At 41.6% G+C, this 16,415-nt stretch overlaps 1 protein-coding gene across 1 annotated transcript in view; it reads left to right on the top strand.

Moving 5' to 3' along the window:
* CACNA2D4 (calcium voltage-gated channel auxiliary subunit alpha2delta 4) overlaps positions 1 to 16,415 on the top strand; it is a 169,673-nt gene extending 153,258 nt beyond the window's left edge. Inside the window, exons 33-37 of the mRNA XM_088676809.1 lie at positions 2,229 to 2,281; positions 5,136 to 5,191; positions 6,416 to 6,436; positions 11,987 to 12,104; positions 16,229 to 16,415. Coding sequence (XP_088532935.1) covers positions 2,229 to 2,281; positions 5,136 to 5,191; positions 6,416 to 6,436; positions 11,987 to 12,104; positions 16,229 to 16,415 — 435 coding nt within the window. The remainder of the gene's footprint in view (positions 1 to 2,228; positions 2,282 to 5,135; positions 5,192 to 6,415; positions 6,437 to 11,986; positions 12,105 to 16,228) is intronic.

The following is a 16,415-nucleotide window of genomic DNA, read 5'->3' as shown; positions in this document are numbered from 1 at the left end:
TTTTCCTTCCTTTTCTTCTTTTCCCCATCTCAATTTATGCCTGCTGCATCTTTCACCAGTAATCAAAATGAACTCCAAATTAATCCTACATTGGAGCACTCTGGTGCCAATTTTGGCTATGTTAAATCGTTGCTGTCTACTAGGTCTGTGCCTTTAATTGATCAGAATAGGATTTGTTTGTTAGAGTTGGATTAACTAAGTAGTTGTATCTGGCATTACATAATCAAATTTGTATTAACTAAATAGGGAAACACCCACTAATTAGAGTTGGACTGGTACTGCAAATCAAAGGGATTTTTATCACCCATGTTAGCTCTATTCCTTTAGGGAATTTAGCCTTGTCGTTTGAAGGAGAGAGGGGTGGATATGTGAAAATGTATTGCTGTCAGTAAAACCAATATAAGCTCACCACAGGTCCTGAACCTGGCACCTTGAATATGGTAGGCAGTGGTTTAGCTTGTCACCAGCAAGTAAAACTAAGAAACCCAGTAGATCGGCAAGCCTTTCTTAAACATCAAAAGGTCAGAATTGATCATATGGCAAAGCCTAAAGGCTTCTTCAGACATCCTTTTTATTGTGCATCCAGAATTATTTCTGCTCCTCATCGTTTTGGGGTGATGATATGCACGATCCCACTTACAATACTGTTTGTGGTAAAAGTTTTGGGGTGGACATACTGCTTCATTCCCTGTTGGTCCATGTCCCATAGTTTCCTATTGAAATTTTGTAACTTTTTTAATACAAATGTTCCAGGGTGTCTCACTTTTGCTGCACTATAGTGCAAGAGTGCTCCCCCCAAAAGCCCACCCATTTGTAGGGGTCCTACTACTACTTATTAAAGTTTCATGGAGAGGCTCGTGTCTGGTTAGAGCAGCAAAATGCTTGACCTTGCTTCCTGCTAAGGTTTATCCATCCTTGCTCTTCTGATCTTGCCACTCCACCTGACAAGCACCGACAAGCACTTGGGCAAAGGGATCTTAAAATGCTGCAGAAAACCCTCCAAATTCTAAAACCAAAGCATTCAAATTGGGCTTTTACAATAAAACTATGCAAATGAGGCATACCTAATTTGGTTGAGTAACTCGTCGTTTCTTTTAAAATTATGTTTTGGTACCTTTTTGTCAAAAGACAAGGATATCAGTCCAATAGCTTTCATCATTAATTCATTCATCGTTTTATGAATCTCACTCTATCATGTCTGTTTGTTTATATAATTTTAATGAGGTGCTTTAAGAAATGTTTTTAATGTTGCTTTGAGCATGTACAAAAGCATGGAAATTAACTCATAAATCATATAAATAAACAAATTGTGTGGAGAGCTGGAGATGAGCAGACATTTAAAAAAGAAAAGTTGGAGTGATGGTCATGAGAAGAAGCTGGAAATATAACAGCTAAAATCCCATGTCTTCTGTCCAATATCTGGCGGGCCACAGGTTCCCTCTCCCTGCTGTTTGGAAACTAGCTCGCCTGGCAGAATGAAACAAAAAAGTAATCCCTGGAAACATCACCATTGTTGTTCATAAGAAGAAAGCACTAATGGAGAGAACAAAAAATATAGACTGAACCTTTGACCTTATTACGTTTCTACTCAGATATAGCTTTGAGTTCATACAACACTGTAGTTGAGAATGTTATTAGAATTAAGATATACAAATATACCTCGTATGTCATATTCCCACAAAAGAAAAATAATACCTTTGCTCCAAAGCAGATTTGCCTAAATCCTTTAGATGAGACTATCCACATTTTCAGCATGATCATGAGGACTAGAAATCCCCTGATATTAAAATTGTTCTGCATTGTGTAGCACCTACCAGTTTATATGCTAGAGACCTTATTGCATTAGGCACTCCTACTGACAAGGTTTGTGTGGTGTTTTGCTTTTGCCTACAGTTTGAAGTGGAAACAATTTATTTTCCACCATTAGAACAAGTATGTTTTCTAAAGTTTTAGTCATACAAATAGCTTTAGCTCTTTCTTTCTATGAGCTATTTAGGCTATTACGGTTGAAGAGAGCCAGTTAAGTAATTATGTCTTCAAAGACTCATGTGAATTCTCGATAAGCTTCCCGACCTTTCCAAAGATGAGGTTCAGAATTATTTTTGGTAGTAGGCTGACTTGTATGCATATTGCTTCTTCTTAGAGTCTGCCTCCTAATTTGTAGATTGGCTTCTGGAATTGTGGGCTCTGTAAAATACTCCTCTTCTTTGGCTTTCTTTTTTCAACAGCCAGTTTATGCCTTATTAGGAGCAGTAAAGTGGCTGATAACTGACTTCCTCATGTGAGTACAAACATTTTGGAGTTCTGGGGGGAAAGATTATCATTAGAAGTAGAAACTATAACTGCAAGCTTTAGTATATTTACATCAGTGCATTAATCAACTAATGCTTGTGTTCGTTAATAGGTTTGAGGAAATTTAAATTGGTGGGGCTTGATGTTACTGGCACAAGCATTTTTAGAATTCTGGTATGCGACTATAATAGCGAATAAACAAGAAAATATTCAAACAGTCCTGAAGCAATTGACAGTCCTAACTTTTAGAAGCACAAGCTGGAGAAGTTGCAGTCACAGTATAGATAGTCCTGTTATTCCAAAATGTAGAATTGAAACACATAGAGTAGATGGATTTCCAGGTCCATGAAACTTAGGACACATCTGTTTCTACAGGCAGGCTACTTACATACGACATTTTATTCTAAAATCAATGGAGAATGAGTACTTGTTTTTTCTATGTAGTCCACACTACATAGAAAAAACACTATGCACTATGTAGGCAGGCACAGGCACTTACTTGCTTGCCCAGAAATGATGCATTTTTCCCTGGGGAAGAGTTTTGTGTGTTAGTGAACCAATGTCACTAACATTAACAGTTTTATGTTCTACTACCGTACGTGGATATAAATCAACAAAGTATCTGTGAGTATCTACATGGATGTAAATCAACAAGTATCAGGCTTACCTATCCCTTCTCAAATTCTAATGAACTTGAATAATTTGGTCAGTTGAAAACAGAGGAAAGAGGAGGGACAATCCTGTTCCTATGAGGAAAGTATGTTAATGGAGTAGACCTAACTTGCCATCTCTGCCAAGGTGACACATTGTGGGGCTTCAGGAAGAAAGGCAGATTAATGAGTGCATTTGATATTTTATTAATATATTTGTTACTAACAACCTCATACCCAACATTGCTCGGAAGTTCTCAGAAACCAAAAAAATTGGCGTCATTTTGTGATCAGTGGTTAACACAGTGCACCTTTGAAAGGTTTGGTTTAACATCTTGATTCAAAATGAGGCCCAATTGCATACATACATGGGTTAAAACCTGGCCTTTGATCATGCTAAATTTGGTTATGATATAGTAAAGGTAAAGGGACCCCTGACCATTAGGCTTAGCTGCCAAGTATCCCGTTTTTCGCGGGAAACCCCCGGATTTTAATCCATTTCCCGCTGTTCTCCCGAACAGAGAAAAATCCCGGAAATTCCCCGGATTTCCGACCTGCCAGGGAGCCTCCATTTTGGTGCCGCTCTTCCCATGTGTGGGCACCAGAAATCAGGCAGAGTGGCACCGGAAGTCGCTTCTACGCATGCCCGGCAGCCATCTTGGTGGTGGCTGCATGGTGGCGGCTGTCACTAAGATGGCCATCGCCATGCGGCCACCACCAAGATGGCTGCCGGGCATGCGTACAAGTGACGTCCGGTGCCGCGCTGCTGCTGATTCCGCATTTTTCAGACTTGGCAGGTATGCCATTAGGTCCAGTCGTGACCGACTCTGGGGTTGCGGTGCTTATCTCGTGTTATTTGCTGAGGGAGCTGGCGTACAGCTTCCAGGTCATGTGGGAGCATGACAAAGCTGCTTCTGGCGAACCAGAGCAGCACACAGAAACGCTGTTTACCTTCCCGCTGTAGCGATATCTATTTATCTGCTTGTACTTTGACGTGCTTTCGAACTGCTAGGTTGGCAGGAGCTGGGGCCGAGCAACGGGAGCTCACCCCATTGTGGGGATTCGAACCGCCGACCTTCTGATCGGCAAGCCCTAGGCTGAGTGGTTTAACCCACAGCGCCACCCGCGTCCCTATGATATATTAAGAGGTGTCCAAATATATAGAGAACAAGCAGCTTTCCAACATATATTGTAGATACCATGCTCCCCCTCATGTAGAACTTGGAATAGCTGTCAGCACATTAAAAAATAAACACACCCAGCAAATGGCTATTAAAAATAAACTGAACAAAAATATAACCATAAAATACCATTAAACAACATTTAAAAGTCAGCAGCACAGTAGAGCTTAACAAACAAGGCTTCTGCTGCTATGTTTTGTAGACCTGTAATAATAGATAATGTTTTAAGCTGCCATATGAATAAACAGAAAGTGGAAGACAACCAAACATGCAGTGGGAAGGAGTTGCATAAATTGGAAGCCACCACCACGAAGGCTTTACTGTGTGTTCTGCCCCCCACCTTAGAAAGTACTCAATGAAGGGACTACCAGCAGCACCTCCTTGGTAGTACAGTGGAGATTAATGATTACACTAGGCCAGGCATCCCCAAACTTTGGCCCTCCAGATGTTTTGGACTACAATTCCCATCTTCCCCAACCATTGGTCCTGTTAGCTAGGGATCATGGGAGTTGTAGGCCAAAACATCTGGAGCGCCACAGTTTGGGGATGCCTGTACTAGGCAGAGACTGAAGTGTTAGATTCAAACACCTTTGAATTTGAGACAAGGGCCATATTCCAAGATTCTTCATAGAGATTAACTTGCTAGGCACACTCCACAGCTGTCGCTGGGCACTGAATACCAGCAATCCACCATTGCTGAGCAGATGGCTTTCAAGGTGACCGAGTATATTTCCCTCCCAGCCACAAGGAGCACAGTGTTAATGACAGTCTTGCCACAGGAATTGCTAGTAATTTATTTTAGGATTAAGGCAGAATTATCCATTCTGAAAAGTAACAAAGGATTTAAAGTAACTGGATCAGGTGTGAACTGCAAGGCAAGTTCTAGGCTGCTCCTACAGCCTAAAAGCTCAGAGTAGAGCAAATCACAGGGACTGTCTGCCTGCATAACACCTTTGCCCTTCCGGGCTAGCGTAAAATACATATTTCTCTCTCCCCCCCCCCCTTTTGACAGATTCTTTCTGGAGTTCAACCTATCTGGCTTCTGGCACACAGACAATTTGGCAGATGGTGAGTATGCGGGAATGCAGCCAGCTCACAGCGCACAAATTTTGCAGCCACTGGGCTTCGATGAAGGAGCCACACATACGAATGCAATTTAGCACAATCCAGAGACATTGCCACCCTGTTGGCACTGAGAATCTATTCGCCAGCTTCCATTTCACCTTTATTCAGACACCCTGGAATATACTGGCAAGGTTTAATAACACTGTCAACTATGTCAGCTCATATGTGGTCTGTGTTAGGGTATCCCATGAGGTGGATGGAAGACTATTGGCAACTATTTGCTGAAGCAGTGGGCCAGTTCTTTCATTTACATGCACTTTGCTTGGAACGTGCAGAAAGGGTGTCAGTGTTAAGACCCCTAAAAGCCTGTCTAAAAACAGTGATGTGGATCACATGCACTCTGAGCAAGTGTCGCTTTGTCTATGAGCTCTTAAAATTACAAAACTTTATTCTTTCAATTCCAGTCCTCCGTATCTTGGAGATAATTTTTGAAACACAACAGCAATGTAAGCTAAAAGTAGAAAAACACAGACAGTCTTTTGTGAAAGAAAGAAAGAAAGAAAGAAAGAAAGAAAGAAAGAAAGAAAGAAAGAAAGAAAGAAAGAAAGAACTTTATAAATATAATTAATTCTTAATATGTTTCATTTAATAATAATAATAAATGGCAGAAACCATTTCAAAAGCACAATCTCATACAGGAAATGTTACTTACAGCACTGCCTGCTAGGGTTTGGCTACAGTAATATGCTGGTTACATACATTATGTTGCTTACACATATTTTAACCAGATAGAATAGCTGTCTCTCTCTAGTCCAGGGTGTATTTCCAATATTGTACTTGTTTCTGAAAGCATTGCCTGCTCCTAAACTTTTAGCAGTGTGCAGGCCAAAACTTTCAGTGTCAAATATTCTAGTATTTTTGAGTATATCACATTCACTTCACATAGGCTTATGTGAAGGAAAGAAGGAAATAAGACAATAAAACATATTTCTCATGAAACAGCAGTTTCATTAACTGTAAAGGCAGGTGAATTTTAAGGAGTAGTCTCACGCTCATTGTTACTGTTGTGAACAATTATTTTTTCATTTCACCACCATGTCATTCTTCCTCTTTCTTCATTTCCCATTCTTCCTATTCATGTGTCTTCACCATGGAATTCTACCACCATCTTGTGATCATCATCATGGATTCATCTGCATCACATGTTATGCCATGCGACCTATATAGCCAAGTCTGTTTTCCACCACGGTAAGTAGAATCATTATAGTACAGCAAAAATATCTCCATTTTCTGGAGACAGGAGAACACCCATAGCAGATTTACCCAGAATTCTGGGGGCAATTTCTTTCCCACTTCACAGCTGTTCAGGAATTAGCTGTGACTGCCTAGTTGAAAACAGAGATATCACTACTTGTTTAATTATTGTGCTACCACTCACTGTGTGATTCGCATACTTCATTGCAAGTTTCTGCGCTTGCTGGTCCAGCTATAACCTTGAATATAAAGATGTGCAGTAGCTCTAGGGATGTGCCAATATGTGCAAACAGCAGCAGCTTGTGCAAAGAATGTGGGTTCACCCATACAAGCTTTATTGAAATGAGCTAAGGTTGCATGGCAGCAGTTCTTACTGAGCAATAGGCAATGGGTGGAGAATGCTGCTGTACGCTGCTAAAGTGAATCTTATATTGATATTTGCAAGTCTTGCCCTTCAATATTAATGATATTTTACAAGAAGCTTGGTCCATTATAAAGGAACAAATTAGTATTTGAAAAGTTGCAGGGTTTATCAGCGTTCCATCTTCTATTCTACCCCCTCTCCCCCATTTCATTCTCAATACCGGTATATTTACACATTATACAAATACTTAGGCCTTCCTATGGTGCTTTTAATCTACAATCTGAGCTTTCTATCTGTCATACTAGGCCAGCCCAATAGGTGCTGCTTCTGGAGTTGGTGCCTGATGTCTCAAATAATGCTTGGTATCCCAAGGTCTAGAAGTAGAGTAAGAACTTCAAGGAGTTCTTTCCTCTGTTCAATTGTTCAGGACTGAATTGAATCAGGCCAGGCCTAAGTGTTTGCATGATAATTAGCACTGCTACCAGTAAACCCAACAATAGAGGGATGATGAAGAAATGAGGATGGGTGGACTAGGGAGGTGCCATTCGTGCAAGAGAAAGGACATTGTGATGGTTACATCATGCAGGAAGGGAGGCAACCTTAGTTGAGCTCCAGCCAGAGCTCCCATGTATTATGGTTGCTCTAAAAGGATCCATAATAATCAGAGGATCCAGGTCAAATATGGAGCTCAGAAAGAAACATGAGAGGACATTCTGGCATTCTCAGTAGGTACAAAATGCAAGCAGAGATAATTAGCTAGAGGTGGGCAAGAATCTATCAGAAAGAAACTTCAACCTGTTGGCAGAATTGCATGAGGACAGGTGGTAATCACTCAACTGGAAATTCAGCAAAACTGTATTATTCAGACAACTGCAGATAGTAAGGTTCTGATCACTAGACTAGAGCAACTTCAATAAATAAGTTCATTCAACTTTCTCATAATTTATTTATGTTAGAGAAGCAGATATGATTACAGGTTGGCTGAATAAGCAGCTCTAGCTCTTTATTCCCACTCCACCATTTGGACAAAGGCTGGCTGATAAATGGCTTGTCTATAGAAATAAGAAATATGGGAGCTGCTCTTATGTCAATAAGATATACCTAACCAAGATAAATATTAAAACTCTTTGCTTAGTTCACACCATTTGTCATCATGATTAGCTACCAGTAAACCCAACAACAGGGGGTGGGTTCAGTGGTGTAGCATCTGCTTTGCATGAAGAAAACACCTAGTTCAATCCTCAGTTCCCAGGTAGGGCTGAAAAAAAAGCTTCTGCCTGAAACCCTGAGGAGCTGCTGCCAATCAGTGTAGACAAAACTGAGCTAGATAGTCCAGTAGTTTAAGTGCAAGGCAACTTCCCATGTTCCAATATGTCACTAAAGCTTCAACACGTAGAGCTGTGGCATGTGAGGGTACTTCCCAGGTCAACTGAGCACCAGCCTGCCCTTAGGCAAGGAGAGGAAAAACCTTCTCTATGATATCCTGGCAAGAGGTATTATTTCCTTCCCAAATTCCAAACATCAGCAGTTGCTAAAGCTCCTGTGGAGAAGAAGTTGTTAAACTGGCTGCTTGCTCATGAATAGCCCAGCCAGTAATCAGCCAGGATGGGCTGCAGGTAGGTAATGGTGAACTGATCTGAGACTGTGGTATATAAATTTAAATAAATAAAGGGTGGGGCTAAGAGGCTACAATCCTCCATACTCCTGCTGGTGGATTATAAGCCTCAGAGGAATTGGGGAAGCAGGACAGTGGCATAGGAGTAACTGGTGGAGAGTAATATTTGGAGGTTTAGTTATTTCCCCAACTTACATCACCCATGAGGGCATCTCTAGTGGGACTGGAAGACAGAGAAAGAAGCACAGATTGCTTCCGAAGGCAGTGGGCGCTGATCTATTAGGGCAAATAGGGCACTGCCCTACCAACCGCAACCAGCTCCCAACTGCCTTCTTTCTGGTCCTGCCTGCCGGTTTCTTCCTTCTAAGTGGCACTGTTGCCCTTCTATGGAGGAGGATTGGGGTTAAACTAGAATTAGTTCTGCCTATCATCAGCTCTGGCTCCTCCTACTGTTGGCATCCATGCCTTACAGCCTGCCTATCCCAATAGGCACCAGCCCCCGCTGGGGAGCAGCTGTCCTGTGCACATGCCGTAACATCTAGCAATCTGTGAGAGAGATTTCATACAATTTTACAGTGTTTTATGTAAACCACTCAGTGGTCTTGTATATTTAATAATATATGATTTAGAAAAGCAGAGATACAGAAACTCAAGGCCCTTTGCAATATCATAAAATGGTGCAGAGGTGCCGATCTCTGGTCACATAGACAGCTGCTTGGGCTAGAAAAATATATATATATGGGCTGCCCTGCTGATAGTGAAACGCCAGCAATTTAAAACACATCTCTGTTGTTATTTTTCCGGATCAATGTGACTGCAAATATCAGGATGGCGGTGACATTTTACTCCCTTTTGCTGATGCTGCTCAGGTGTTAATTCATGATGAAACTGGTGGGTGAGAGGGGGGGAAATGCCCTCTCCCAAATGCAGCAGTGGCTTCACTGTGTTCTGCCCTGTTGTAGCTGACTGAATTTGTTCCCTCTCCTCAGGCTCAATTTATTGCTGTTATTCCTCTGTGTCCAAGGAACTGTTTGGGGTATGAGGAAATTCACTTCTGATCCAGTTGAAGTGTGGTTTAACAGAGAGACAAAAGGGAGTTTGAACAGGACAAATCTCTGTGGCTTCAAGAGCAAATGTTATATGTGAATGAAACACAATAAGAAGATGCAGAGCATGCTGTAGATCTTCCCTTCCATACATGACACTAATGCAGGTCTACCTTGAGGAGAGGGAGAGTCAAAGTTTGGATATGTAAAGTGAGCTGGTTGTGGACATGTAACTGCATGGCTATAACTTATAGTTTTGCATCCTGGATAGGCCACATGTTTTCCATGTTGGGTAATTTCTAGGTTTTATTGAGTAAGGTGCACTGCACTAGAAGAGAAACCTAGAAAATATATCGAGTGCCAAATAAGGGGTCTATCTATACAGATGCTAAATCTGGCTCACCCAATCAGGGTTGCGCTGTGGTTAAGACTCCTGTCCACCTACATTTTGTCACATTTTAGACAAGCTGTCTAATCAGCTGCCTTTATTCATTTTTAGGGAGTTAGTGAGTTGAGGGGTTCCAGGTTCGAATCTTATCTAGATTACCTTGGACACGACAACCAATTTAGGGCGGAGGGGTAATGCAAAACATCAGGGTGACATATGCAGGACTGGACAAATCCTTGCTATACAGCATGGAAACTTAATAAGACCCAGCAAAAGAAATAGGTGTTGTTTACAATACTCATTGCACCATCTGGCATAAATTTATTTCTGTTTTAATCCCAGTTGAGGGAGGTTGTGCTAAGATAGCCTGCTGCTTCCTTCATAGTTGAAAGATTAGAACAGGGAATCTGCTGCATAGTTATGTTGAGGGAAACTTGATGAACAACATTACAGGCAAAGAAAAGCAATGGGAGGAATCAGATTGTTTGTGATGGTTGCACTGAAGCAGAGATTCAGTCACTTGCAAACCCTCAGGAAGGACAGGTACCATTGTGACAAAGCAATGGGAGCTCTGATATTCACTTCCCAGCAGGAAGTAACACTTCGCTTCACTGGTGCTTGACAGATGAGCTACACAAGTCTTCATTTTGTGTGCAAGGGTGTTGCAAGCTTTGTATCCAGATTAGAGCACTGCAATTTTCACAAAAGCTGCAGTCACAGATTTGTGTGAGAGCCAGTGTGGTTAGAATGCTGGACAGGCTCAACCACCTGCTTGATTCCAATTCCAAGAGTTCACAGGTTTTACCTACCTGAGAAGGGAATTGTGATGATTAAGATGATCCTGAGCTCCTTGAAGGGCAGGGAGATAAAAATGGATAGATTAAAACAAACTAGAAAAGAGTGTGGTTTTCAGATATTTGTCACTGTTTCAACTCCCAATGAGTGGCACAAACTATACATGTTTGTGTGGCATTTGCAATATCTTTGCATCTCTGAGTTGTCGTCATCACACAAGAGAATAAATGCCAGCACAGCTTTTCTCCCTCAGGCCAGTGTGATGCAAATGTCCAACAGCATTTAGGGCATTTCTCTGTTTGAAGAACAGCAGCCCCACTGTTAGTATTCTCAAATGTAAACTTCTGCTGTTATTCATGACCAACCAGTTCACCCACTCCCTGACTATCTGGCAGGTGATTATTTTTTCTCTCCATGCAAACATATCCATGCAAGTCTGAACATCATTGTCCTTCAAAATGTCACAATGACACCTAGTGTTTCTTTAAAATAAATAAATAGTGCACCTAAATGTTAAAAAGGTTGACATGCAACACAGTTAAGATAGTTTTGTATACTCAATTAATAACATAAATATTTTAAACAATATTTATGCTTTCTTAAATGTTTTGGATTTCAGCTTTCCCAAAACTTCAAAAGTGATTATTATTATTTTTGTATATATTTCAACAATTCCAAAGTCTGAAAGTCAGTAGCACAGGTGTTGTAAAGGTTTGGTGATCTGTCATGGAACAACCCCATTGAAGAAGATAACAGTGGTTACTCTAGACTTCGTTGCTGATGCTGAAGGACCCCATAACAGTTCAAGCTTCAGGGTCCCCAAAATGTAGATCTTTCCACTGCAGGTAGTCAGTTCCTATGTTGGCTAGTGGGAGCTGGGTAGTGGACTTTCTTTCAAGTAAAGCTTCCTTCTTATGTAATTAGCTGCAGGTTACTAGATTGGTGCTGTACCAGCCCAGCCCAGCCCAGTCACTGTCATTAGTAAAAAGTATTCCTGTTTCTCCCATATGAGCCACCTGGTAATGTCTTGGCCAGCTGGTTTGATTCTAACCATGAACTAACTGCAAGTGGTTTCCCACTTGTGTGTTTTGACTTTCTAGCAGTAAACAGCCTGTCAAACTGATAAGTACATAATCTCAGCATTGGCTAAAGGGTGGCCATATTCATGCTTCTAGGGCATCCTCATACACTGGGTCTCCCACACCACCTAGTGGCTGCCAGTAATCTTCGTTTTTGGGTCAACATCTTTCCGCTTCTTTTTTCCTTTTCTCTTTTTTTCTGCTCATTTGTTTCCTTCACCTGATTTTCTCACTCAGCCTCTTTTTCCCCATCTCAGCTCACAAGCACAAGAAGCACGACATGCTACAACCATGTGACACAGAATACCCAGTGTTTGTATATGAACCTGCCATCAAAGAGACCAATGGGATTATTGAATGCGGAGACTGTCAGAAGTAAGAAATGTGCTCTCTTTCTTCCTTTTCTCCTACCTGTGCCTCTCAATTGTCCCTGGTTAGTCTGATCTCCAAGCAAACTAACCGTCTCTTGTTATCCTTGCAATGCCTCTTATTTTCCACAATTTCTTCTGAATTGCCTGCATCTATGAACTATTCCAACCTCAATTCAAATGTCCGTTAGTAACAATAGTAGTGACGATTGCTTAGGACCCAGGTCCCCCACGGACCACTTCCTTCTGCATGAACCTGCCAGTTACCAAGATCTACCTTGAACACACTCCTTACCTACTGCACAGGTGGGGGACCGCAGACTCAGAACCACATTTTGCCCTCCAAGTCTCTCTATCTGGTCCTCAGAACTCTCCTCAGCCACACCCTTCACTGGAAACCAGGCTTTATGAGGGTCTAGAAATCAAACCTTATGAGGAATGGTTGAGGGAACTGGGTATGTATAGCCTGGGAAAAAGGAGACCGAGAGGAGAGATTATAGCCATCTTTAAATATCTAAAGGAATATTGGAAATTGGAGCAAACTTTTTTTCTCCTGCCTTAGAGGGTAGGACCCAAACCAATGGATTCAAATTACAAGAGATTCCATCTAAATATCAGGAAGAACTTTCTGACAGTAAGAGCTGTTTGACAGTAGAATGGACTCCTTTGGAAGGTGGTAAACTCTCCTTCCTCAGAGGTTTTTAAGCAGAGGGCACGGGTAGTGCTGTGGTGTAAATAGATACTACTCTGGTGGGAAAGTAAACGCCATTTCTGTGCGCTGCTCTAGTTTTGCCAGAAGTGGCTTAGTCATGCTGGCCACATGACCCAGAAAAACTGTCTGTGGACAAACATCGGCTCCCTTGGCCAGTAAAGCGAGTTGAGCACCGCAACCCCAGAGTCGTTCGTGCCTGGACTTAACTGTCAGGGGTCCTTTACCTTTACCTAGATGGTCATCTGTCATGGATGCTTTAGCTGAGATTCCTGCATTGCAGGGGGTTGGAGTAGATGACCGTTGAGGTCCCTTCCAACTCTACAGTTCTGTGGTTCTGTGAATTCCCTTTAGAAAGACAGGCAAAACTGAATATGATCATGTTTTTTCTTTATAGGTTAGTGCATTTGCTTCAGTGTAGAACATTCCTGTTCCAAATAATTCATATCCACGAGGGCCCACAGATATGTTAATTCTGTTCAACATCCATTTCTTTTCAAGGCAATCTTTTCGCTCAAAGCTCTCCATAGAGTGTTATCCCATGTATGATTGTATGATTTAGAGAACTCACACCACTCATTCTAAACTGCATGCAAGGGCTGAGAGGCATGTTTGCCTGTAAGAACTCTACTTTGCCAACATTAAACAACTCAGTGTGCCTAAACACTGAATACTGGCACCAAAAAATCTGAGCATTTGATGCTGGTTCCAAATGCTGGTTCCAAAAAAACAGTCTGGCTATAGTGAGTTTAAGAATTGTCAGCCCTGCCTTAGGCATTCTTTTCTCCTCTCTCTCATTTATACCATCAAGCAGTGCTATTTTTCTAGAAAAATAGGTGCTGGAACTCACCATGAATTCCTCCCTTGTTCTCTTATAATGGCAATGGGGCCCACCTGGGCGGTGCTGAAACTGAGTTCTGGTGAGTTCCAGCTGAAAAAAGCCCTTCTGTCAGGGCATTAGTTGCAGGTACACCATGCTTGGAGCTTATTAGATTTGAATACTTTGTCTTGTGCAAATAAGTTCAGCCTTGCTCTTAGCAACACATGTCTCTCCTGTGTACCTACTAATACCAGATAGCTTCTGAAGCAATTCCTATGATGGTTGGTATAAACATAATGGTTAAAGCGCATGGGACAATTTCTTAGCTCAGCCATGAACTCAGCAAGTGATCTCCAGAAAATTGTTCTCTTTCTCTCTCCTTCCCTCCCTCCCTTCCCCCCTCCTGGCCCCTAACTGATCTACCTTACATGATTATTGTAAGGAAGCTAAGGACTAATTCAGACATTAGTATTTTCATGTAATGTTCACAGCTCTAATATCTAAAAGCTCTAGATGTATTTTAGTGTTTTGTTGGAAGCCGCCCAGAGTGGCTGGGGGAACCCGGCCAGATGGGCGGGGTATAAATAATATATTATTATTATTATTATTATTATTATTATTATTATTATTATTATACCACACTAACACCATTATTCACAATGGGAATGATGGTGCTGGGAGTTGGATGCTTCATTCACTTGGGTAGAAAGCTTCCAGATCAGGGGTTCCTGAAGTGTGGTCTGTGAACCACAAGTGGTTCTCAAGGTGTCTATGAATTTGTGGCTGAAGATGGGAAATCATACATCCTTTGAATTTAGTTTTGTGTAAATTTTTAATTGCATTGTTACCACTTCCTTTATTTTCTTAATATTGTATTTTATTGTATTACAAATTGAATTCTGTGGAATTACAACTGCTACAGCAGGTAGAAATATCATTAAGTGGTTCCCTAAGACCCTCAGCAAATTTCGAGTGGAGTGTGGGGTGGAGTTTGAGAACCACTGTTCTAGATGTTGCCACTTCTGTAGGGAGTGTTGCTGAATGAAAAGCTTATCACTCAGATGTAACATTTGGACCAGCCCTAAGATTATGCCCATGAAGCATGCATGTTGTTGTTGTCGTCGTTGTCATTATTATTTTCATGAAACTACGGTAGCTTACCTACGGTATGCAAGCTGCTTTTAGATGATTCCATTAACTCAGACATGGTACCCAGCTGGGTACAGTTGGCAGGATTCTGTTTACAGAGAAGGCCATTTGAATAAAGCCTCCACAAGCCCACAGGAGGTGATCTAAGAACTAAAACTCAGGTGCTAAATATTAAGATGGAACTTTTAGCTTTTAGTGAAGTACACACCACTCATAGTCCCCCAGCAGAGGGCAGTAGAGGACTATTTGTCTTTCTGGCTGTAGGCATGCTTAGGATGCATTTTCCATATTAGTTGAGCATGAACACTTTATGTTGTCAGAAAACAAATAATACCGGTAGTAACTATGAAAATGACACATATACAGTAAATGAGAATTCAAGCTCATGGTCCAAATACTGCACTGTATTCATGGCTAGAGAAGGGAGCAGACACAGAATGGAGTTGTAGCCTCAGTGTCATGGAGAGTCTGTCCACATCACCAGCTGATCCCTCAGTATTGGGCCACTTGCATGGAAGTCAGGACACATGGGACTTTATAGTCATTCTTTGAATGTGGTTCCCCTGCATAGCTGCATAGGGTTGATCTCCCCGCACATACACTTTAACACACAGGTCAGTCCTGTACCTATATTTACACTGGCTTGAACACACACTCTGAATCTGAAATCCTGCCTTGGAACACATAACTGTGATGTACTAAAGTCAATGTGCTTCAATACATACATAAATAGTTCTTCTGCATGCCCTTCCATGCATGAGCACTATGCTTATAATGCAGAGTACATTGAAGATGAACACTAAAAAACTTACAACCTCTTAATTGTGCATGGATACACACACACACACACACAATGTCACACACAATGTCACACACACACAATGTATGTAGATGCTACATTCCCATCCAGAGTCAAGTATATCAATCCATTTACACAAGAGCTGCACTAAAGTATTAACAAATTAGTCCACAGTACACAAGGATTTATCCCTGCTTTATAACCCACAGCTCAAGTTTCTCAACCATTCTGCCTCCAATGCAATAAAATTGTATTTGTGTAATTGAAAGTGGCAGTCTTCAACTCAGTTCTGAGTATTCCCTAATAGTATTCCCATTTATTAACTAAATATATTTTCCTCTGCCCCCTTCCCATTTGCTTTAATTCTTGCTGTTTCCTATTGCTTGATGTGCTTGTTTGTGGTGGTGGTGGTGGGAAGGGAAGGGGAAGGGGAAGGGGAAGGGGAAGGGAAGGGAAGGGCTATTTTTCTAGAAAAAGAAGTGTTGGAACTCACCTCCCTTGTTATCTTAGAATGGCAATGGCACTCACCTGAGAGGTGCCAGAACTGAGTTCCAGCTGGAAAAAAACCCCTGAGGAAGGGGCAAGGAGAGTATTCTATAACCTTCTATTCTGACCATAGTCTCTTGGGGTGGGGGGATCTTCTCGCCCTTACAGGATGTTTGTGGTGCAGCAAATTACCAACAGCAATCTCCTGCTCCTGGTTGTAGATGCTGTATGTGACTGCAGCAGCTTTCCACCTGTCCTACTGCAACCTAAAGAAGTCAAATATATCTTTCTGCTGGTAGAGGTTGTACTGGGCTGTACAGTTCTTGTGGTTTACATTTTTCCAACAGTGAATTGA

The sequence above is a fragment of the Zootoca vivipara genome, chromosome 9 (genome assembly GCF_965207765.1).
Source record: "Zootoca vivipara chromosome 9, rZooViv2.hap1.1, whole genome shotgun sequence".
Lineage (NCBI taxonomy): Eukaryota > Metazoa > Chordata > Lepidosauria > Squamata > Lacertidae > Zootoca > Zootoca vivipara.
Note: the sequence above shows the minus strand (reverse complement) of the source record. Positions and strands in the feature narration are given on the sequence as shown.